This window comes from Bufo gargarizans, chromosome 5 (assembly GCF_014858855.1).
Source record: "Bufo gargarizans isolate SCDJY-AF-19 chromosome 5, ASM1485885v1, whole genome shotgun sequence".
Lineage (NCBI taxonomy): Eukaryota > Metazoa > Chordata > Amphibia > Anura > Bufonidae > Bufo > Bufo gargarizans.
This window is the reverse complement of record NC_058084.1, coordinates 211584086-211609991: the sequence shown is the minus strand read 5'-3', so window position 1 is coordinate 211609991 and position 25906 is coordinate 211584086. Positions and strand designations below refer to the sequence as shown.

Here is a 25906-nt window from a genome sequence, read left to right as displayed (position 1 = left end):
GGAAACTTGGCACGTGTTACTTTATGTGGTGATAACTTCGGAATGCTTTTACTTATCCAAACCATTCTGAGATTGTTTTCTTGCGACACATTGTACTTCACGATAGTGAAACATTTTTGTCTATACAATTCACCTTTATTTATAAAAAGAATCCCAAATTTACCGTAAATTTGGAAAAATTTGCAATTTTCAAAATTTGAATTTCTCTGCTTTTAAGGCAGATAGTGATATATCATAGAGTTATTACCTTACATTCCCCATATATCCACTTTCACATTTGCATCCTTTTTTTATGTTATTTTATTTTTTTGGATCTTATAAGGCATAGAATTTTAGAAGCAAATTTTTAAGTAAATTTCCAAAACCCACTTTAACCCCTTAAGGACCAGGCTCATTTTCACCTTAAGGACCAGGCCATTTTTTGCAAATCTGACCAGTGTCACTTTAAGTGCTGATAACTTTAAAACGCTTTTACTTATACAGGCCATTCTGAGATTGTTTTTTCGTCACATATTGTACTTCATGACACTGGTAAAATAAAGTCAAAAAAATAAAAAAATTTGCATAATAAAATACCAAATTTACCAAAAATTTGGAAAAATTTGCAAATTTCAAAGTTTCAGTTTCTCTACTTCTGTAATACATAGTAATACCCCAAAAAATTGTGATGACTTAACATTCCCCATATGTCTACTTCATGTTTGAATTATTTTGGGAATGATATTTTATTTTTTGGGGATGTTACAAGGCTTAGAAGTTTAGAAGCAAATCTTGAAATTTTTCAGAAATTTACAAAAACCCAATTTTTAGGGACCACTACAGCTCTGAAGTCACTTTGCGAGGCTTACATAATAGAAACCGCCCAAAAATGACCCCATTCTATAAACTACACCCCTCAAGGTATTCAAAACTGATTTTACAAACTCCGTTAACCCTTTAGGTGTTGCACAAGAGTTATTGGCAAATGGGGATGAAATTTGAGAATTTCATTTTTTTGCCTAATTTTCCATTTTAACCCATTTTTTCCACTAACAAAGCAAGGGTTAACAGCCAAACAAGACTGTATCTTTATTGCCCTGACTCTGCCGTTTACAGAAACACCCCATATGTAGCCGTAAACTACTGTACGGCCACACAGCGGGGCGTAGAGTGAAAGGTGCGCCGTATGGTTTTTGGAAGCCAGATTTTGCTGGACAGTTTTTTTGACACCATGTCCCATTTGAAGCCCCCCTGATGCACCCCTAGAGTAGAAACTCCATAAAAGCGACCCCATCTAAGAAACTACACCCCTCAAGGTATTCAAAACTGATTTTACAAACTTTGTTAACCCTTTAGGTGTTGCACAAGATTTAATGGAAAATAGAGATACAATTTCAAAATTTCACTTTTTTGGCAGATTTTCCATTTTAATATTTTTTTTCCAGTTACAAAGCAAGGGTTAACAGCCAAACAAAACTCATTATTTATGGCCCTGATTCTGTAGTTTACAGAAACACCCCATATGTGGTCGTAAACCACTGTACGGGCACACGGCAGGGCGCAGAAGGAAAGGAATGCCATACGGTTTTTGGAAGGCAGATTTTGCTGGACTGGTTTTTTGACACCATGTCCCATTTGAAGCCCCCCTGATGCACCCCTAGAGTAGAAACTCCAAAAAAGTGACCCCATTTTAGAAAGTACGGAATAGGGTTGCAGTATTGTTGGTACTAGTTCAGGGTAGATATGATTTTTGGTTGCTCTATATTACACTTTTTGTGCGGCAAGGTAACAAGAAATAGCTTTTTTGGCACGTTTTTTTTTTGTTATTTACAACATTCATCTGACAGGTTAGATCATGTGGTAATTTTATAGAGCAGGTTGTCACGGACGCAGCGATACCTAATATGTATACAATTTTTTTTTATTTATGTAAGTTTTATACAATAACTTCATTTTTAAAACCAAAAAATTGTTTAGTGTCTCCATAGTCTGAGAGCCATAGTTTTTTCAGTTTTTGGGCGATTATCTTGAGTAGGGTCTAATTTTTTGCGGGATGAGATGACAGTTTGATTGGCACTTTTGGGGTGCATATGACTTTTTGATCGCTTGCTATTACACTTTTTGTGACGTAAGATGGAAAAAAATAGCTTTTTTTACACCGTTTTTTTTTTTTTTTTTACGGTGGTCACCTGAGGGGTTAGGTCATGTGATATTTATATAGAGCCGGTCGATACGGACGCGGCAATACCTAATATGTATACTTTATTTTTATTTATGTAGGTTTTACACAATGATTTTATTTTTGAAACAAAAAAAATTGATGTTTTAGTGTTTCCATAGTCTAAGAGCCATAGTTTTTTCAGTTTTTGGGCGATTATCTTGAGTAGGGTCTCATTTTTTGCGGGATGAGATGACGGTTTGATTGGTACTATTTTGGCGTACATGCGACTTTTTGATCACTTTTATTACCTTTTTTGGGAAGTAAGGTAGGCAAAATTTCAATTTTCTCATAGTTTTTATTTTTTTGGCGTTCACTGTGCGGGGAAAGTAACATGGCCGTTTTATAGATCAGGTCGTTACGGACGCGGCGATACCTAATATGTGTAGTTTATTTTATTTTTTTAATTTTTATTCAGTGATAAATGTTTTTTTTTTATCTTAACTTTTTTCACTTATTCTTTTTATTTTTTGACCCAGTCCCACTTGGTTCTTGAAGATCCAGTGGGTCTGATGTCTGTAAAATACAGTACAGAACCTATATAGGTTTCTGTACTGTATTTTACTTACACTGAACAGATCTATGCTTTCAGCACAGATCTGTTCAGCACCATGGACAGCAGGACGCCTGAGCAGGCGTCCTGTTGCCATGGGAACCTTCCCCGTCTGCTCAGTTATGGTCAGAACTTCGCAGACGGGGAAGGGTGAGGACGGGGCTTCGGGGGGCTCTCTGGGGGCTCTCTCCCTCTCCATCGGGGGGCTGCAAAGGCACAGCAGCCCCCCGATCGGAGAGGGAGGGAGCTCCCTCTTACTGTTAACCTTTTCCATACAGCGGTCCGTACGGACCGCTGTATGGAAAGGGTTAAACGGCTGACATCGCATCAACGATGTCAGCCGTTTATACCAGGGTGCCAGCAATGTGCTGGCACCCTGGTATACCCACTGTACACCAACGATTACGCAATAGGAGGCGGGCGGGGGATCGCGATCCCGCCTGCCGCACCGCCCGCCTCCCGCAACGCCCCCACCGCCTGCGACACCCCCCCTGCACCACCCGCCGCCATCAAATCATGCAGGGGTGCAGGGGGGGGTGTACGATATTGATTTTAGGCACTCTAAAGTTTCTGATCCCCGCGGTCAGGGACCGCGGGGATCAGAAACTGCAAAAAGCGCAGCAAACCGCAGGTCTGAATTGACCTGCGGTTTTCTGCGATCTTCGATGCGGGGGGGTCAAATGACCCCCCCCCGGCATTGTTACAGGATGCCGGCTGAATGATTTCAGCCGGCATCCCGTTCCGATTAACCCCCGCGGCGCCGGCATCGCTATTTAAAGCCATGACGTACCGGTACGTCATGTGTCCTTAAGGACTCGGTAAAACATGCCGTACCGGTACGTTATGTGTCCTTAAGGGGTTAAGGACCACTTTAATTATAATGTCAATTTGTGGGGCTTATATAGTGGAAAACACCCATAAATTACCCCATTGTAGAAACTACACCCCTCAAGGTATTGAAAACTGATTTTACAAACTTTGTTAACCCTTTAGGTGTTCCACAAGAATTAATGGAATTTCCATTTCAATATTTTTTTCCCACTAACAAAGCAAGGGTTAACAGCCAAACAAAACTCAAAATCTGTAGTTTACAGAAACCTCCTATATGTGGTCGTAAACTGCTGTACGGGCACACAGCATTGCGCAGAAGGAAAGGAACGCCATATGGTTTTTGGAAAGCAGATTTCACTGGGATAATTTTAAGCTGCCATGTCATAGTTGAAGACCCCCTGATGCACCTCTAGAGTAGAAACTCCAAAAAAAGTGACCCCATTTTGTAAACTACGAGATAAGGTGGCAGTTTTGTTGGTACTATTTTAGGGTATACTTGAAAAAGTAGGATTGCCTTAAAAAATAACTTTTAGTAGTCAATGGTTAAAATAGTAGGCCCAATAGTTTGTTTAGAGACTACAAACATACATAGTCATTCACCACCAATGAAAAAGGTAGAGAAAGAATGGCAGGTGTGAAATGTAAACACCTGCTAGGAGGGTGAGTTTACGAAACACAGGGATACCAATAAAGAGGGAGACAGATGCTGGGTCTCTTCCACTAATGTATCCCTAGATTCTAGCTCAAAGTGATACCCTCCCTGTGTGTCCCTTGCAGGCAATAACTGACTGCCCAGCTTCGTCAGAAATGCAAAGGTATCACTCATCCCAGGACATACAGATCATAGGTATCAGACGTACACATAGCCAGGTCATCAGGGGAACTATATACAAGACAAGACAAAGTATACTCCTGTACACAATTAGAGAAGTATCCAATCCACCGCGCTTCCAAGTTTATTGGAGCCAGCCCGGGAAGCAACAGTATTGTGAGACAAGAACTGATACTTAGCTTCTCAATGTGCAGCGATTCAGGGTCAACTCCTCCTGCGTATGGCAGTGTGCGCCCGTGTTGGCGTTCCTTTAAACCGGATCTCTTTAAACCGGGGGCGGATCTATTCAAGGCCCGCGCTGGTTTAAAGGAACGCCAGCACGGGCGCACACTGCCATACGCAGGAGGAGTTGACCCTGAATCGCTGCACATTGAGAAGTTAAGTATCAGTTCTTTTCTCACAATACTGTTGCTTCCCGTGCTGGCTCCAGTAAACTTGGAAGCGCCGTGGATTGGATACTTCTCTAATTGTGTACAGGTGTATACTTTGTCTTGTCTTGTATATAGTTCCCCTGATGACCTGGCTGACTGCCAGTGAAACGTGTCGGGGCTATGTGTACGTCTGATACCTATGATCTGTATGTCCTGGGATGAGTGATACCTTTGCATTTCTGACGAAGCTGGGCAGTCACTGTTATTGCCTGCAAGGGACACACAGGGAGGGTATCACTTTGAGCTAGAATCTAGGGATACATTAGGGGAAGAGACCCAGCATCTGTCTCCCTCTTTATTGGTATCCCTGTGTTTCTTAAACTCAGCCTCCTAGCAGGTGTTTACATTTCACACCTGCCATTCTTTCTCTACCTTTTCCGCTGGTGGTGAATGACTACGTATGTTTGCAGTCTCTAAACAAACTATTTTTGTTTAGAGACCATAGACTATTAAAAGTTATTTTTTAAGGCAATGCAATCCCACTTTTTCAATTATACTTTCAATAACTATGGATGCCGTATACAATACCATTTGTTTGACTGGTTAACACTCCAGTTAAGTAACGATTTATTTTAAATCATGTGATATTTTAATCATTAAATGTGGTCTGTCCATGGATGACGTGATGACGTAGTGGACGTCGCGCTCCCGGCTTTCCCCGCTGCTCAGCTACCCCGCTGCCGCTTCGATTATGCTGGCGTCTTTCTGCCGAATCCTCCATCTACCCTCTCTGCGACCGGGACCGTGTGATCAGCGCTGTTGAACCGTGGCGCTGTTGCCTTTTGCCCAAGCCTGCCACGCTGCTGCTATCGGCTGTCGGGTTCGGATGTGGGGGCTGCCTCCGGCTCTTTGTCGATTCTGCCGTTCCTGATTTTGCCGCTCCTGCGGCTCCTGCCTCCTTTCTTGCCCTCCATGTCGCTGTGAACAGTTTGCTGTCTGGAGGTTTTTTTTCCTTTACCCCCGTGGAACGTGCCTCCGGTTCCTGCCTGATCTGCTACCTCCCTTTCTGGTGTCAGTGAGTAACCTCTGTGTTCCCCCTACCTGTGTTCCCCTTATCTGATGGTTTGTTGGAGAAGACGATAAGCTTCTCTCCTCTAGTGACTAACCTCCTCATGACTGCTGACGCCAACTAACCTTGAACGGAGTTTGATTAAGTTGCATATGATTACAAGAAAGTGAACTTTAAAGTTTTAAAGTATAAGGTGGAGGGGAAAAAAAAAAAATAAGAGGAGAAAGAGTATAAAGAAGAGTGGACACAAAAAAAAAAAAAAAAAGGGGGGGGAGCGAAAAAAAAAAAAAAAAAAAAAAAAAGAGGAAAAAAAAGAAAAAAAAAAAAAAAGGAGAAGAAAAACAGAACTAAGAAGAAGGCACTAAAAAAAAAAAGGGAAGGGGGATAAGGAAAAAGGAAAAAAGAAAAAGAATAAAAAAAAAAAAAAAAAAAAAAAAAAAGAGAAAGAAGGAGAGCAAAGAAGAAAAGATATATATTTAAAGGAGAGAAGGAGGCGGAATAAGGGGGAAAAAAACCAAATAAATATTCCAAAAAAAAAAAAAATATTAAAAAAAATAATAATAAAATGGAATAAAGAGGAATAAGATATGGGCCCAAAAGCCTTTAGGCGTTCGACTGATCTATCAGGTCAGAAACACGGGTCCAGAACTGCTGAACCAACAAAACTGGACCAGTTTCTGAAATCCCCAAGGGTCAATACGAGGGGCGGACAAAAGGAATTTTTTGAAAAAAAAAAATTATGAATCAGAGGTAACTGAGCGAGAAATACAAAAAGGCGCTAGATACCCTGAAGAGGAAGATGGAATAATGGGGGAAGCTATCCCTAATGATAACTCTTCCCCGCTGGAAGAAATACTCCTAGCGGTTAAACAGAACGGGGATTTAATACAGGTGGTTACAACCCAACTTGGATCTATTCAAGTTGATGTGGGACTAATAAAAGATGAATTGTCCAAAATGCGAGACAGAGTCAACACCCTTGAAAGTTCCGTCACCCTTATACAGAAGGAATCCAAAAAAATAAATACGGAAGTTTCTATACTTAAAGTGGAAAATAATCTCCTGAAGAAAAAGGTAGTGGACCTGGAGGATAGGTCACGAAGATACAACGTGAGAATAATAGGGATTCCAGAGGGTGAGGAAGGAAAAAATCCAACTGAATTTGTACAGAAATTAATTCTTGAGAACTTTGGTAAAGAGTCATTTTCTCCTCTTTTTATGATTGAAAGAGCTCATCGGGTCCCAGGAGGAAAACCAATTCCAGGGAGACAACCTCGGACAATCCTTGCTAAGTCATTGACTACAGGGGACAGAGATGTCCTCCTGAGAAGGGCGAGGGAATCCTCACCGGTTGTGTATAACGGGATTAGACTGGCCTTTTTTCCTGATTTTTCGAAAGAAATACAAGAAAAGAGACGCACATTCATGACTAAGAGAAAGGGATATTAAATATTCTCTTATATTCCCGGCCAAATTGCGGATTATTTTTGAAGATAAAACCCTTTTTTTTGATACCTCAGAAGAAGCCGCGGATTGGATTGAGCGAAACAAGCGATGACCCAATTGGGTTACGATCTGGCGGGAATAATTAGTATTATAAGGGGCTCATACCCCTAAATGTAGTTTTCTTTGCTTCATAATGGCGGTGTGGGGGTGGTTGAGTGGGGGGAGGGTCGAGGGTTGGTCATAGGAAAGAAATCTACTACAATATGTGGTGGATTGCCTGTGGGAGGGGGGTGAGGGGGGGGGGGTTGGGTTGTGGGGCGTCAAAGTGGGTGTGGTTCCCCTTTTTTCAGTTTATTATTTTCTTTTTTTTTCCTCTTGTTTTCTCCTTTTTCCCTCTCTCCTGATCTTCCATTTAACCATTGTTGATGACGATGATTAGAATTTTTTCTTGGAATGTACGTGGTTTGGGGGAGAGAGGTAAGAGACAAGCAGTTTTTGACTTGACTCAGGCCCATCTACCAGCAATAGTATGCCTGCTAGAGACCCATCTTACTGAGGAGACCACTAGAGTGGTCGACAGGGGATGGGCTGCGCACACGTATCATTCTACCCTCTCCAACTACTCGAGAGGTGTTACGGTGTTGATACATAGACTTATTGACTTCGTTTGTGAGGCATCCTCTGTCGACCAACAGGGGAGATTTATTTTTCTATATTGCAGGTTAGGGGGAGAGTTATGTATTTTGGCCTTTGTCTATATCCCTCCGCCATTTTCTCTTCTGGTTCTTAATTCTCTTCTATTATTCATGGATAAATGGCCAGAATGTCCAACATTGATTATTGGTGATTTTAACTGTGTCATCGATCCTCTATGTGACAGGGTCTCTATGAGTGCTAGGAGTGACAGCCCGGTCCAGGGGTCTCCCCTCGCACGGTTTTGTCTGGAGGCTGGATTTGAAGATGCTTGGGAGTCTCTGGGACAGGGGAAAAGGGTTTTTTCATGCTTTAGTAAAGCAGGCAAATCATTGTCCAGAATAGACCTAGTACTGATAAATAGCAAATATGTGAAACTGATAAAACAAATGAAATATGAAACAAGGTCAATATCTGATCACTCCCCGTTAGTACTTGAATTATGCTTCTCTCAGGAAAGATATACACCAAAACCTCCCTTTAGATTAAACCCTTACTGGTTATCAGTTATAAAGACACATGAAATAATTCGAAATGAAATAGGCCGATTCTGGGATATTAACTACGGCTCAGCAAAAATTCAAGTGGTATGGGATACCTTTAAGGCGTACATGAGGGGATTGATGGTTAGTAATATCACGAATCTTAGAAGGGAATATGGAAAAAAACAGAGAAATCTAGAAAAACATGTAATCTCAGCGACAGAATCCTTCCATATAAATAAGACGGAGAATAATAGGGAAAATATGCAAAAAGCCACACAAATATATGCTAATTTTTTACTGGATAAAGCTCAACAGAATCTCTTCTTTAAAGGGCAAAAATATTTTACAGAGTCTGGGCGACCCGGTAAGCTCCTCTCCAGAGTAATCTCCAATCAACAACCTAAAAAACATATAGACAAGGTTCGAGTGAGGGATGGTAGAATAGTTACTGGACAGGGTCCGGTGGAGAAGGCCTTTTTTGATTATTTTCTTGATCTGTACAAGGCTGATTCTAATATTACAGATGATAAGATAGATTTCTATCTAGATAGGATCAACTTTTCAACTATCACTGAGATTCAAAAGAAAGCATTAGAATTGGAGGTCTCAATTCAGGAACTTGAGGGAGCTATTAAATTAGGTTCAGCTAATTCTACTCCTGGTTCAGACGGGCTTCCATATGAATTTTATAGTAAATATGGGGACTGTATTTTTCCTAGATTATTGGAGGTCTTTGCTGAATCAATGGAGGATGGGAGGTTGCCAGATTCAATGATGGAGGCTACAGTGATACTAATTCCAAAAAAAGGCAAGGACCCTCTAGATCTAGAATCTTATAGACCAATTTCACTGCTTAATGCAGATGTAAAGCTTTTGGCGAGGGTCCTTGCTACAAGGCTCTCTGGGGTTATCTCCTCCATAGTCCATCCGGATCAGAGCGGTTTTATTAAAAATAAGGGTACACATCATAATTTACATCGGCTCTTTTCTAATATCCAGGCCCCTGGGGGGACCGCCCGCTCCATCCTGTCATTGGATGCCTCTAAGGCCTTTGACAGGGTGGAGTGGCGTTTCCTCTGGAAGGTTCTTGTTAGGATGGGCTTTGGAGAGAGGTTTATACGTACTCTTAGGTTATTGTATGGATCTCCAAGGGCTAAATTGAGTCTTAATGGAATTTTGAGTAGTAGTATCGAGTTAAACAGAGGCACCCGTCAGGGCTGCCCATTATCTCCCTTATTATTTGATATATATATCGAACCCCTTGCGATGGCCATCAGGCAGGATGATCAGGTTAAAGGATTTGGTACGCTAGGAATACAAGATCGCATCTCATTATATGCAGATGATGTTCTGTTTTTTATAGATCACACGGAAACCACTCTCCCTAGGATCATTCAAATGGTTAAATTATTTGGTGAGGTGTCTGGTCTTCTTATAAACTGGGCCAAGACCAGTCTGCTCCCAATAGACCCCCTGCCACAGAAAGAGGCTCCTGTTACACAGTTGGATATTGTTGATACTTTTCAATATTTGGGTTTGACTATATCGTCTCGGGTCGAAAACTTTGTAGAACTTAATTTGATCCCCATAATGGTAAAGATCAGAGCTAAAATAGGAATCTGGCTGAAACTTCCCCTATCTAGAGCTGATCGAGTTTCACTAGTTAAAATGGTGATACTACCACAATTTCTTTATGTGCTCAGGAATACACCTATTTGGATACAAGACAAACATTTTAAACTTATGGAGAGACTAATTAATGATTTAATATGGGGAAGAAAGCGAGTTCGAATTAAGTTGGAGTATTTGTATAAATCAGTGGAGTGCGGGGGTTTAAATCTCCCCTACTTTAAGGGGTACTTTATTGCAGCCCAGCTATTGAGATGCTATGAATCAGAGCATAGCGCACTACTGGGGAAGTTGGTAACTAGTCACGCCCACAATAATATTTTTTCCTTGTTGGAATCTGGCCTATTGAAGAGTTATGAGCAAGGCTATAGAGAGACTATAAAACTACTCCTTAAGGTGTGGGCTATAACTAGGACATGGTTGAAGGTTAAGGGTTCACTCACATTTACGCCTCTTTGGCATAATTTGCATTTACAAAGGCTGGATGAAATTGCAGCTGACACATTTTGGCAGAAGAATAAAATTTTATATATTTCACAGGTAGTTAAAGATAGAGAAATTAAACCCTATATAGAAATGACACAAAATATAAAAAATCTTTCATGGTTTAGGTATTTCCAATTGCGTTCTGTATTATCTAGTTTGGATGATAAGCGGATGTTGGATATAGATAATTTATCCTTTCTGAATGATTGGGTAGGGGGTACACTTTCTAGAATAAAAATTTCAAATATATATAAGTTATTACTTAAGGTACGGTTTAGTGACATACACTCACCAGGACAAAAAGCGTGGGAGGTGGATTGTCCGAATGTACAAATAGAAGGGTGGGAGAATATTTTTGGGAATCTATCGTCACTATCCCAGAACTTTAACCATGTCCTGATACAATTTTATATCTGCCACAGATTATATATTACTCCATTGTGGATGAATAAATGCGGGCTAAGAGACACGTCCAACTGTCCCAAATGTGACACTGTAGGAGCAGACTTTCTCCATATGATATGGACCTGTCCAGAACTTATAAACTACTGGAATGGTATCAATAACTGTATTATGTGTACACTAAAAATTTGAATTCCTTTTGAACCACAAGTATTTGTTCTCAATGATCTCTCCAAATTAAAAAATCATAAGTATCAAAAGATTCTCCTGAGTAGAGTACTGATGTTGGCTAGAGTTTTGATCAGCCGCACCTGGTTTGCCCGATCCACTCCAGACATAAACACATGGATAAATTTAATTGATAAGGTAAAGAACTACGAAAATTTTTTATATAGACGGAGGGAAAATGAATACCAATGGAGTAGGATATGGGGTGGTTGGAGGTCTGGTTAGTTGAGATCAAGTTGTTTCATATATAGGGGTCCTACTTTGACGCACCACAAACTGGGAGGGAGGGAGGGGAGGGTTTTCTAAATACTATGAAAAGATGAGTGGAATATATTTATATATAATTACTTGGGTCACTAAGAATTGAGAGATTGTAAAAACTTTTTTATTGCAAATGTTTTGTAGTTTTCCCAATAAATAAATTAAAAAAAAAAAAAAAAAAAAAAAAAGTAACGATTTATTTACTATTTTAGGGTACATATGATTTTTGGTTGCTCTATATTACACTTTTTGTGAGGCAAGGAAACAACAAATAGCTGTTTTGGCACTTTATTATTTTTTATTTACAACATTCATCTGACAGGTTAGATCATGTGGTATTTTTATAGAGCATGTAGTTACGGACGCGACAATACCAAATGTGACAACTTTTTTGGGTTGTTTGTTTCAGTTTTACATAAATAAAGCATTTTTTTTAAAGAAAACATTTTTTGTGTCTCCACATTCTGAAAGCAGTAGTTGATTTTAATTTTTTGGGCGACTGTCTTGTGTAGGGGCTCATTTTTTTCAGGATTTTTTGATTGGTTTGATTGGTACTATTTTGGGGCTTTTTTTTACACTGTTTTACGGTGTTCATCTGAGGGGTTAGGTCATGTGATATTTTTATAGAGCATGTTCTTATGGATGCGGCAATACCAAATAGGTCTACTTTTTTATTTATTTCTGTAAGTTTTACACAATGATATTTTTTAAATAAAAGAAAATCATGTTTTAGTGTCTCAATAGACTGAGAGGCATAGTTTTTTCAGTTTTTAGGCAAATGTCTTAGGTAGGGTATAATTTTTGCAGGATGAGATGACTGTTTGATTGCCACTATTTTGGGGGGCATATGACCTTTTGATCGCTTGCTATTACACTTTTTGTGATGTAAGGTGACAAAAAATGGCTTTTTTGACACAATTTCTTTTTTTTTTTTTTACGGTGTTCATCTGAGGGGTTAGGTCATGTGATATTTTTATAGAGCAGGTTCTTACGGACGCGGCGATACCTAATATGTTTTAGACAATAATATCATTTAAAAAATAAAATCATGTTTTAGTGTCTCCATATTCCGAGAGCCATTTTTTAATGTTTTGGGCGATTGTCTTAGGTAGGGTATTATTTTTTGCGGAATGAGGTGACGGTTAGATTGGTGCTATTATGGGGGGCATACGCCTCTTTAAATGGCTTGGTGTTGCACTTTTAGTGATGTAAGGTGACAAAAATAATGTGTTTTTTTTTTTGCACAGTTTTTATTTTATTTTTTGACTGTGTTCATTTCAGGGGTTAGGTCATGTGATATTTTTATAGAGCTGGTCAATACAGACACAGCGATACCCAATATGTCTACGTTTCTTTTTTCCCCATTTTTTTTTTTTTTTAGTTTATTTTGGGAAAAGGACAATTTTTTTTTTTACTTCTGTATTGTGATGTATTGGCTGTAAGTGTATTACAGACTGTAATACACTTACAGCTTGCTTGCCTGTGAGATCCAGGGGGCTGGATCTCACAGGCTCTCCTGGAAGGCAGCCACGATACCTAAGGAAGGCAGCGCGGGGACCCGATGGAAGCTCTCTGCCTCTGCACACATTGCACGTGCTGCGGTCAGCACTGACTGCGGCTATGCAAGGGTTAATGCGCCGTCTATCAGTGACTGCCGGACCCCTGCCACTGTACGGCGCTGGTCCTTAGGTCACGGACATCTGCTCCGTACATGTACGGTGCAGGTCCTTAAGGGGTTAAACCAATGTACATCGGTGATGATGGTTTACTAATGATAACTACTAACTGCATGAATGTGCTGGTCCCAGCCCATGTGCAGCTAACAACATGCAGTGGTGAACCCCATTAAGATACATTCTCATCAATGTACAGTAAGTACTCTTGTAGACAAACGTATTTTTTGTCCACGTCCATTTGCTTTTTAGGCTTGTATGTGAAACTATTCGCTTCAATGGGGCAGCAGAGAAAAAAAACATTAAGATTTCATGTGTCCGTATGTTTGTTCAGCCAAAAAATAAACCATGTCCTATTATTGTCCGAATTACGGACAAGCATAGAACTGTTCTATTACGGCTGGCCGTTCAGACTGCGGAACACACAGGGCCGGTATCCGTGTTTTGCGGACCGCAAAACAACAACGGTCATGTGCATGAACCCAAATAAATGTGCAGATGCCCTGAGAGATAACAGCTGATTACCACAGGTTTGAGACGTGTCCTGCTGGCACAATCCCTCTTTAACCCCTTTTTAACATATCAGTACGTCACGGCGGCTGAGGTATTGTATGGAGCGTGCTGCTGCAGTGAGCCCGAGCAATACGCAGTGGGTGCATGCTGTATAATGCAGCAGACATCCGGTCGCAATTATGAGGGATGGTGATTGCGCCGAACCCTGTCATTTAAAGAGGACCTTTCACCAGAATTAAACTTCTAAAGTAACTATACAGGCATGTAGAGCGGCGCCCAGGGACCCCCCTGCACTTACTGTTATACCTGGGCGCCACTCCGTTCTCCCGTAATTGCCTCCGATATCTTTACAGTTAGGCTCCACCCAGGGGAACCTGCCGGCGCCTCCTTCTCCCATGCTGCAGCGCTGGCCAATCACAGCGCTCAGCTCATAGCCTGAGAGAGAAAAAAGCCTCTCAGGCTGAGCGCTGTGATTGGCCAGCGCTGCAGCATGGGAGAAGGAGGCGCCGGCAGGTTCCCCTGGGTGGAGCCTAACTGTAAAGATACCGGAGGCTATACCGGGAGAACGGAGCGGCGCCCAGGGATAGCAGTAAGTGCAGGGGGGTCCCTAGGCGCCGCTCTACATGCCTGTATAGTAACTTTAGAAGTTTAATTCTGGTGAAAGGTCCTCTTTAACCCCTCAGATACCATGATCAACAGCGATTGCGGCAACTGTATGGAATGTGGCTTCCTCTGCCCCCATATCAGCCCTTATGCCTCTCATCAGCCTCATTATGAGCCCTTATGCCTCTTATCAGCCCCATTATCAGCCATTATGCCTATCATCAGCCCCCATTATCAGCCCTTATGCCTCTCATCAGCCCCCATTATGCCTCTCATCAGCCCCCATTATGCCTCTCATCAGCCCCCATTATGCCTCTCATCAGCCCCCATTATGCCTCTCATCAGCCCTTATGCCTCTCATCCGCCCTCATTATGAGCCATTATGCCTCTCATCCACCGCCATTGCCTCAGATCAGCCCCAAGCAGCCTCATACTTTATGAAATAAAAAAACACTTGCCTCTCCTGCTCCTGGACACCGCCGCTCCTCACCGCCCGCGCTCTTCTTCCTCCTGATGTCGGCTGTTCTGTGACCTGGCGTGCATAGCGTAAGGTCACAGAGCACCCTCACGCTGTGCGCAGCCACTGCACAGCCCGTAAGACGCAGGGACATTTTCCCCCCACTTTCAGGGGGGAAAAATGTGTCTTATGGGGTGAAAAATACAGTTCATCCTATTGCAAGGCTGTGAAACAGTTTTAAAGTATCCAATGGATTGTTTCTCCTTTCTTTTCTAGCTGCTGTATGGGTGTAACACTGAAACACCCACATTGGCCTGACCTAGAGCAGAAGCATTGCCAAATACAAACCTGTACTTTGACATTATGGCCCTAAAAACAAATATATATATTTTTTTAGAAGTGAGATTTATATGTTATAAACTACTGATCCAAAAATGAAATAAAGAACTGACATCACTAAAACAACTAAAGACAAGCTCTCTTTGTGTGGATAAGGTCAGTGGATCAGGAGTGAATTGTGCAAATGAATGTTCTCGTTGGTGATGTTGGAAGTTACAAGAACTGATTTTTTATTACTCACAAATATAGCGCTGACAGTCCATAGCAGTTTAGCCCCAATGGGGCTTTCAATCTGAGTTCCCTATCAGTACATGTATCTTTGGAGTGTGGGAGGAAACTGGAGGACCCAGAAGAAACCTGCTCAAACACGGGGAGAACATACAAACTCCATGCAGATACACACATACGGCTCTACAGCACGTACATAATGCACAGCCCTGCTACGTACATATCACAGTCTGCTGCATAGACAGCCCTATTGCACACACACACAGCTCTACTGCACACACACAGCTCTGCTTATGCACATATGCATATACATCTTTAATAAAAACTCACATTTCTCCTCTTCCTGGTCTGGCTCTTCCCACTGGGGAAATTAGCAAAACTCCTGGCCGTAGGGTAGTTTCACACGTGACTGATTAGCTAATGTTTTTCTGCAACAGAAAATCTGCAGTGTTTCTGCTTGTAATCTGCAGCAGAAAAAAATACTGATTTTGCAGCTAAAATGGTGCAGATTAGACGCAGTCTCATAGTTTGCCATGGAAAGGGTAAAATCCACAATGACATCTGCTGTATAAAATGACATGCTGCAGATTTAAAATCCGCACCTCAGGTCAGTTTCTCCTGAGGATTTTTATCTGCCACGAATTAGAGACGCTAAAAATGCTGGTACTTTGCTGGTACTGTACAATGCTGCAGATTTGCTGCATGGAAATCTGCAACAGCAAATCTGCAGTGAATCATTCACGTGTGAACCTGCCCTAAGGGTACATTCACACGTCCGTAAATGTGTCCGCATCCGTTCTGCAAATTGTGTGTGGACCCATTCATTCTCTATAGGGCAGGAATGGATGCGGACAGCACACAGTATGCTGTCTGCATCCGCATTTCTGGAGCGCGCCCCCAATCTTCTGGTCCGCGGCTCCGAAAAAAAAAATAGAACATGTCCTATTCTTGTCCGCAATTACAGACAAGAATAGGCAGTTCTATGGGGGTGCGGGCTGGGTGTATTGTGGATCCAATATACACTATGGACGTGTGAATGGACTCATAAGGTGGTTATAAAACCCTGACAGGGTTCTGTTCTTCATTCTTCAAAGCGATGTATTACAAGGCAGCAGAAGTGGAGGCTGCACAAGGAGACCGTATACACATGCACTTCACATTTAAAACCACTGAACCACTACCTATAAGAAGGTAAATTATCGTAATTGTGTAACATACAGTGATCTCATTTTGTATATATTGTAAAATAAATAATTGTTGTCTTCTTCAAGAAGCCATTCGCACTTACCCATCACTCACTTCCTTTATTATTGCAGATAAAGGCTTTTTCTAGAAGGCAAATAAATACAGGCAATTTTTAGGACAGGTATTTAAAATATTCATGGATCATAACATTATTTTACACAGCTAATCACTCATAGTTCAAGATTCAGGGCTCATGCACACGACCGTATGGCCGTGGTGCTCGTATTGCAGACCACAAAACGACTGGACCGCAATATACGGCACCAGCCATGAGCACTTTGTACTGCGGATGCAGACTCACTGACTTGAATGTGTCCGCGATCCGCAACATACGAACGAAGATAGGATTTCACCTATCTTTTACGAAGCAGAGGAACGGATCGGAAGCAAAGGGAAGCACCATTCCTTCGCAACGCAAAAAGATAGAACATGTTCTATCTTTGGTCGTAACAGAGTACACAGGGCCAGTGCCCATGCATTGTGGACCGCTATTTGTGGTCCGTGGCATGGGCACTGAGCGATTACGCTCGTGTGCATGAGATGAATGTTGCATTATAACAAACTATCTCTAGTGATGACTTTATCAAGCAGTTAATCCCAGGAAAATTATTTATTAACCATCAACAGGATAGACAAATAACGGGGGAGGGGGTACTTGTATATTGACGTCATCTATATCTCATAGGCAGGGGTCAACACCAAGCAGCCCCACCAGCTGTTTGAAGAGGAGGTGGTTCTCCATGCGAGTGCTACTTCCTCTTCATTACACTACCCATCGTCTTGGAAGTCTCGGCGGTGCAATGTAATTACAAGTACTCACTCAATTCACTGGAATGGAGCGAGTACTTATAATCACACTGCACCGTCGCTGCAAGGCCAGCAGTGTAATGAAGAGGAAGCAGCGCTCCCATGAAGAGTGCCATGGTTCGTGGGCGCCGGATTTATTATACATGAGGCGCCCGACACCCTCTGCTAGGATTGGAGATAATTCCAATCGTGGTAGATTAACCCCTAAGATGCAGAGGTCAATGTAGACTGTAGCATCTGAGTGGCTAGACAGATGGAGGGGAGCTCACTGTCCTCCCATCAGCAACCTGCAAACGCAACAGCATGGAACTGAGTACTTGGCATAGCAGCTGGGGGTCTTCTGTAGGGCCCAAGGCTCGACATGTCCCGACTGCTATGTAAGAACATATTTAAAACATTTTTGAATAAAGATTTTTAAAAAAAATATATACACAAATAAAATTAAAAACTAAAATATATATACACATACAGTATATACATACATACACAAGCATATAGTTTAAAAATAAGAGATTAACATAATTTGTTTCACCACCATGACCCAATCTAATAAAATATCCCATGATTTAACTAACCTAAAAGAAAAATTCCCATTTGTCGTTGTTTGGCCACCTGGTCAGGTGCAGGTGTTATGCATTGTACTTGGGAGCTCTTATTGAAGCAGAGAGGCACATTTTCCCAGTATGTAATTTAAGAAATTACATCACAAGAGAGAGAATGAGCAGAAAACAAAGAAGTAAATGGTCCAAGTCTACACACTTGGATAGCAGTTTCTTTGCACAAAAGAAATGTAAGGGTAAGTACTTTTCAGCATCTGTTCACATTTGTGTTGGCGTCACATGTGCAATCATTTTGAATACATCTCTGTAAGCAGCTGGACTGACGAACAAGGCCATATGCATTAGGATTGCTGTCTCTTCATCAGGCAATAGACTTGTGGGAAGGTACTACAGTATTTCTCTTTGTGAGGAGTCTTACTGTGCCCTGAAGTATTCATAACCCTTGATCTTTTCCACATTCTTCAAGTTACACCCTCAAACTTAAAATGTATTTTATTGGTATTTTATGTAGCATGCATTTGTATTCAGTCCCCTGTACTCTGATACCCTTAAATAAAATCCAATGTGCCCAATTGTCTTTAGAAGTCACCTAATTAGTAAATAGAGTCCACCTGAGTGTAATTTATTCTCAGTATAACTACAGCTCTTCTGTAAAGGCCTCAGAAGTTTGTTAGAGAACATTAGTGATCAAACAGTATCATGAAAACCAAGGAACACACCATACAGGTCAGGGATAAAGTTGTGGCGAAGTGTAAAGCAGGCTTAGGGTATAAAAAAAAATATATCCAAAGCTCTATCTCACAGAGCACTGTTCAATCAATCATCCAAAAATAGAAGGAGTATGGCACAACTGCAAACCTCCCAAGACATGGCCATCCATTTAAACTTACAGCCCAGGCAAGGGAACTAATTAGATAAGTAGTTAAGAGGCCAATGGTCACCATGGAGAACAGGTGGGAGAATCTGTCCACAGGACAACCATTAGTTATGCACTCCACAAATCTGGCCTTTATGGAAGAGTGGCAAGAAGAAAGCAATTTTTAAAAGCAAGCCACAAGAAGTCCCGTTTGCAGTATGCCACAAGCCATGTAGGGGTCAAGGCAAACATGTTGAAGAAGGTGCTTGGGTCAGAGGAGACCAAAGTTGAACTTTTTGGCCTAAATGCAAAACGCTATATGTGGCAGAAAACAAACACTGCACATTATCTTGAACACACCATCCCCACTGTGAAACATGGTGGTGGTAGCATCATGCTGTGGAGATGCTTTTCTTTAGCTGGGACATGGAGCTATTTTGCAAAAAAAAAAAAAAAAAAAAAAAAAATGGGCAACAATTTTAGCCTCTTGATGTCTAGACTGCTGTAATTGCAGTGAAAGGTGGTCCTACAAAGTACTGACTCAGGGGCTGAATACAAATACACAACACACTCTCCAGATTTCTATTTATTAAAAATGTTTCTTTTTCTTTTTATTTCACATATACTTGCTACTTTGTGCTGGTTTAACAAATAAAATCCCAATAAAATACTGTATTTACGCTTTATAAGAAGCACGTTTTCCCCCAAAAGTAGGGGAAAAATGGCTGTGCATCTTATAAAGCAAATACTAGTGAGCGTTTCCATTATGAAAGCGCTCACTAGTATGCATTAGGTGCCGGGAGCGGGGAAGAAGTGCTGCAAGCGCTTCCAATACTCACCCTCCCTGGTCTCCTTGCTAGGGCCCGCGCTTCACTGACCCCGTACAGCGCCAGGACATGGTGAGCAAACAGGTGACAGTGCAGCGTGGGCCAGAGAAGACAGGGGAGCACACCGCCAGACCCAGAGCGGAGCCGCGGTGCAGGAGAGGTAAGAGAAGTTTTTCATTTTAGTCTGATGGGGGTCTGAAAGAAAACGGCTGATCTGAGCTCTGATGGTGGTTTGAAAGAAAAGGGCTGTTGTGAGGTCTGTTGGGGGTCTGACATGGAGGGCTGATATGGGGGTCTGATGTGATGTCCTGATATTTATGGGGGTCTGATCTGAGGATCTGATATGAGGTCTGATGAAAAAAAAAATCTTATTTTCCTCCTCTAAAACCTGGGGTGCGTCTCATCATTGGGTGCGTCTTATAATGCAAAAAATACGGTACATTTAGGTTTGTGGGTGTAGCGTGAAAAAATGGTGGAAAAGTTCAAGGGGTATAAATATTTTTTCAAGGCACTGTATGCACCATGCAATGCTTCTCAGGGGAAAAAGTATGCAAATAAGCTCTCTTTTAGAGAAAAGGTGCCACCTCTCCAAGTTGTAAAACAGGAAATAAAAGTTTTTGTGGGGTGAGACTTATTTCCTGAATTCAGAGAGCACAAACATTTCATTTATCATACATATCATTTCAAGACCTACCTGATCTATTTCCATTAACTTTGGGAAAGCTCCAGGCCACTGAATGGCCACCTTCACTGTGTCTGAGGGAGGTGGCATTGTGACGGTGTATAGAAGGGCTGGAAGTTACTTAGAGAACGCACTCAGGATCATCCACACCTAGAAATAAAGAGATGGGGAAGAGTATATTAAACATGCAAAATTATGCTACAGGTCTCATGTACTCGAGCCGTTCATGTTTAGAACAGACAGCACCCACACTGGAAACTGACCCATTAAAGTCAATAGAGGAAATTTATCATAAGAGTAACATTTGAAGTCCGTTTTGCTTGAGTTTGGATTGATGTACTTTACACCAAATGTATCAAATATTGCAAGTTATTAATGAAATTTGGCCCATCTTTAAACCTAACTGTTTTTTTATGCCCCCCATTGGAGTGACTTGTGATCTTTTTTTGCAATTCTTTTAAAACGTCACAGTGATGAACGTAGAGTGATATTAATTGACATGGGTAGCCACATCCACTTTCCCACCCACTTTTCAAAACTAGAGTGTGTGGTGTACAAATCCAAAATGTTACAAAACTTGTGTGCAAGCCAGCTCAAAGAAAAAAGAAAAAAAAACAACAATAATCACATAGCGAAGCAAATTTTTGAAGCCAGAGTGAGCTAGAGCGCAGGGCATGATAAATCCTCCCCAATGGATTTATTGCTACATACCAGAAGTCATGTTCTCCTGAAAAAAAACATAAGGACCAGCAGTGCTGGGGGTGTAACGTTAGGGGAGGGGGATTTAGCAAGTCCTGCACTCCAGATTTCTGGAGATATTTTATATTTTTACACCACTCTCTACCGCTATCTTACGCCAGTGAAGGGGTGGTGTGAAAAGTGGAGCAACATCTGTTGGATGCACCAAATTTATCAAACATTATGCTAAATTTCAGAAACGTGGCACAAATTGTGGCAGCACAGATATCTGCAATACTGATTTATTTAGGTCCTGCTGAACAAACCTGGTGACCTGGTTAATGAACCGGAGGAGTAACTTTATAACCAACTTAGATTTTTACTGTCAGACAGCAGACGTGACCACGTCCAGCTCCATTTATTGTAATAGCACATGGAAGCTTTGTGCACCAAGAGAAAATCTAATTCTTTGCCTTCTCTTTATCTGCATCAATATATTGAGATATACTGGGAATTTTGTCACAATTTATCTCAACTCCTAACAGAACATTTTTTGGGGATGTCTGAAAGCAGTTATGTGCTTTATAAGTCATAAACGACACGATATGATGATATTGAGGGCTTTAATATTCCTAGAAACCTGTGCTGGAAATACACTGTGAACATATGACCACAATGGAATGACTTCATTTACTGCAGGCATGTCCAAACTGCGGCCCTCCAGCTGTTGCGAAACTACAACTCCCAGCATGCCTAGATAGCTTAAAGCTATTAGGGCATGCTGGGAGTTGTAGTTTTGCAACAGCTGGAGGGCCGCAGTTTGGACATGCCTGATTTACTGGAATCCATACAGCGATCTAACTGACACACAATATATCTATTAACCATCAAGTTGTCTTTCCAGTAAGGCCACATTTGACAGTATGAAGTAGTGAAATATAAAAGTCATAATAGGCATCACAGTATCATCCAGGCCTTTGTTCTAATGGGTATTTGGTTTACTGGTAACAATAGTGCATCAGAAAGCAATGGAAACCTGACAGAACAGACAAGTGAACAGATCCTATGGCATCATGTACATGGCAGGGGTTCCGTGTTACTGAGGCTGTAGGCACTCCATGGGCAGGGGTTCCGTGTTACTGAGGCTGTAGGCACTCCATGGGCAGGGGTTCCATGTTACTGGGGCTGTAGGCACTCCATGGGCAGGGATTCCATGTTACTGGGGCTGTAGGCACTCCATGGGCAGGGATTCCATGTTACTGAGGCTGTAGGCACTCCATGGGCAGGGGTTCCATGTTACTGGGGCTGTAGGCACTCCATGGGCAGGGATTCCATGTTACTGGGGCTGTAGGCACTCCATGGGCAGAGGTTCCGTGTTACTGGGGCTGTAGGCACTCCATGGGCAGGGGTTCCGTGTTACTGGGGCTGTAGGCACTCCATGGGCAGGGGTTCCGTGTTACTGAGGCTGTAGGCACTCCATGGGCAGGGGTTCCGTGTTACTGGGGCTGTAGGCACTCCATGGGCAGGGGTTCCGTGTTACTGGGGCTGTAGGCACTCCATGGGCAGGGGTTCCGTGTTACTGGGGCTGTAGGCACTCCATGGGCAGGGGTTCCGTGTTACTGGGGCTGTAGGCACTCCATGGGCAGGGGTTCCGTGTTACTGGGGCTGTAGGCACTCCATGGGCAGGGGTTCCGTGTTACTGGGGCTGTAGGCACTCCATGGGCAGGGGTTCCGTGTTACTGAGGCTGTAGGCACTCCATGGGCAGGGGTTCCGTGTTACTGGGGCTGTAGGCACTCCATGGGCAGGGGTTCCGTGTTACTGGGGCTGTAGGCACTCCATGGGCAGGGGTTCCGTGTTACTGAGGCTGTAGGCACTCCATGGGCAGGGGTTCCATGTTACTGGGGCTGTAGGCACTCCATGGGCAGGGATTCCATGTTACTGGGGCTGTAGGCACTCCATGGGCAGGGATTCCATGTTACTGGGGCTGTAGGCACTCCATGGGCAGGGGTTCCGTGTTACTGGGGCTGTAGGCACTCCATGGGCAGGGGTTCCATGTTACTGGGGCTGTAGGCACTCCATGGGCAGAGGTTCCGTGTTACTGGGGCTGTAGGCACTCCATGGGCAGAAGTTCAGTGTTAGGCTACTTTCACACTAGCGCTTGATCGGATCCGTTCTGAACGGATCCGATCATATTAATGCAGACGGCGGCTCCGTTCAGTACGGATCCGTCTGCATTAATAACTTAGAAAATTTTCTAAGTGCGCAAGATGCCTGAGCGGATCCGTTCAGACTTTCAATGTAAAGTCAATGGGGGACGGATCCGCTTGAAGATTGAGCCATATGGTGACCTCTTCAAGCGGATCCGTTCCCATTGACTTACATTGTAAGTCTGAACGGATCCACTCACCTCCGCACGGCCAGGCGGACAGCTGAACGCTGCAAGCAGCGTTCAGCTGTCCGCCTGTCCGTGCGGAGGCGAGCGGAGCGGAGGCTGAACGCCGCCAGACTGATGCAGTCTGAGCGGATCCGCTCCATTCAGACTGCATCAGGGCTGGACGGAGGCGTTCGGGTCCGCTCGTGAGCTCCTTCAAACGGAGCTCACGAGCGGACCGACGAACGCTAGTGTGAAACTAGCCTTACAGGCCTGTAGGCACTCCAAGGGCAGAGGTTTCATGTTAGGGGGCTGTAGGTACTCCATGTGCTGCCCTGCACACTGCACCAATGCTTCTAGGAGCAAATACCACTACAACACAGCATGCAGTGGACGTGAAGGCGCACACAAGTATGGCATGGCTTTTTAGATTTTTATATTAAATGAGTATGAGCCCTTGAATGGATAATACTTAAATAGTCTACACCAGGTATTAGCAACCTTTGGCACTCCAGCTGCTGTGAAACTACAACTACCAGCATGTACACTTACTGTGTTGTTCTTGTAACTCCCATAAGAGTGCAAGGAGTATTCTGGGAGTTTTAGTTTCAAAACAGCTAAAGTGCCAGAGGTTACAGACCCCTGGCCTAGAATATGGGGGAGATTTATCAAAATTGGTGCAAAAGAAAACTGGCTTACGGTACTTTCACACTAGCATTTTTCTTTTTCGGCATAGAGTTCCGTCCTAGGGGCTCTATACCGGAAAAGAACTGATCAGTTTCCGGCATTCTAATGCCTGCATTGACGGATCCGGTTCTCCGGTCTGCACGTGCGCAGACCTTTAAAAATGTGAAAAAAATAAATACCGGATCCGTTTTGCCGGATAACACCGGAAAAAAACGGATCCAGTATTGCAATGCATTTTTCAGACTGATCAGGATCCTGATCAGTCAGAAAAATGCCTGATCAGTCAGAAAAAATGACATGCGTTTGCATACAGTTTGCCGCAGACAGGCAGTTCCGGCAATGGAACTGCCTGCCAGAATCAAACAACGCAAGTGTGAAAGTACCATAATCAGAGTCTACCTTTTCTTTTTCAGAGCTGTTTTTGAAAATGAAAGGAGGAATATCCCCCTGTGTGTCAAGTCAAACACATAGTGGGATGTTAAAAACTGTGTTTCTCTTTTTTTATATATGGTCAAAAATTAGGACTGGCTCTGAAAGTAATAATTTAAAAAAAGTGTATGAAGCATATTAACATTTATCACCAAAGGAATGAACAACAGATATTATTATCATTTTACACTGTGCAATAAGTGGTAGAGTGTGCTGTCCGCATCTGTTGCTCCACAAAAATAATAGAACCTGTCCTATTCTTGTCCGTTTTGCGAACAAGAATAGGCATTTCTATAATGGGTCGCCCGTTGCGTAAATTGCAGCCGCAGATTTGCAAAACACGCCTGGTCGTGGGCATGTAGCCTTATTCATAGACAATAACACAAACAATAAAAAATAAATAAAAAAATACAAACATACATACTGTATACATATTAATGAGCACAGTGAGACCAGTTTTTATTGGAATTTTATTAGGCATAGGGATGAGCGAACTTCAAGTTTTGAATTTCGTGTTCCGGTATATGCTGTATTGTGTTATGGATTCCATTACCACGCAATTCAGCATATACCCGAACTCAAACTTCAAAACTTGAAGTTCGCTCATCCCTAATTAGGAGTTTTTATGTATTTTTATTTCTGATATTTGTATTATTTGTGTTAGGCTACTTTCACACTAGCGTTCGGCTGTCCGCTCGTGAACTCCGTTTGAAGGAGCTCACGAGCGGACCCGAACGCTTCCGTCCAGCCCTGATGCAGTCTGAATGGATGCGGATCCGCTCAGACTGCATCAGTCTGGCGGCGTTCAGCCTCCGCTCCGCTCGCCTCCGCACGGACAGGCGGACAGCTGAACGCTGCTTGCAGCGTTCGGGTGTCCGCCTGGCCGTGCGGAGGCGTGCGGATCCGTCCAGACTTACAATGTAAGTCAATGGGGACGGATCCGTTTGAAGATGCCACAATATGGCTCAATCTTCAAACGGATCCGTCCCCCATTGACTTTACATTGAAAGTCTGGACGGATCCGTCCGAGGCTATTTTCACACTTAGCTTTTATATGCCAATATAATGCAGACGGATCCGTTCTGAACGGAGCCTCCGTCTGCATTATTATGATCGGATCCGTTCAGAACGGATCCGATCGAACGCTAGTGTGAAAGTAGCCTTAGCTGTACCACTTACTGTTAGCTCGGTTGTAATATGTATGGATGTAACACTTTATACCACTTCCCTGTAAATGACCGCTGTCAGATCTCCTTTGGATATTTGTTCAAGTAATTTTATTTTGTTCCTTTGTTTTATTATATGTATGTACCAAATACCTTTATCATTGGTATATCATGATACATTCCTGATGCTATAAAATTTCAATAAAGCATTTGAAACATAATATTATATTGTGCAATATCTGTGTTATTGGAGGGGGTACGGGGGGGGGGGGGGGGGGGTCAGAAAACCTGGTGTGGCCAC

The 25906-nt window shown here is 42.6% G+C and overlaps 1 protein-coding gene across 1 annotated transcript in view; it reads right to left on the bottom strand.

The window, feature by feature from the left end:
• The window catches only part of ELMO1 (engulfment and cell motility 1), a 475397-nt gene that overhangs the window by 387090 nt on the left and 62401 nt on the right, over positions 1–25906 (bottom strand). The window contains exons 2-3 of the mRNA XM_044293583.1: positions 20286–20423; positions 16585–16625 (exon numbers count right to left, since the gene is read on the bottom strand). Coding sequence (XP_044149518.1) covers positions 16585–16625; positions 20286–20363 — 119 coding nt within the window. The 5' untranslated portion in view covers positions 20364–20423. The remainder of the gene's footprint in view (positions 1–16584; positions 16626–20285; positions 20424–25906) is intronic.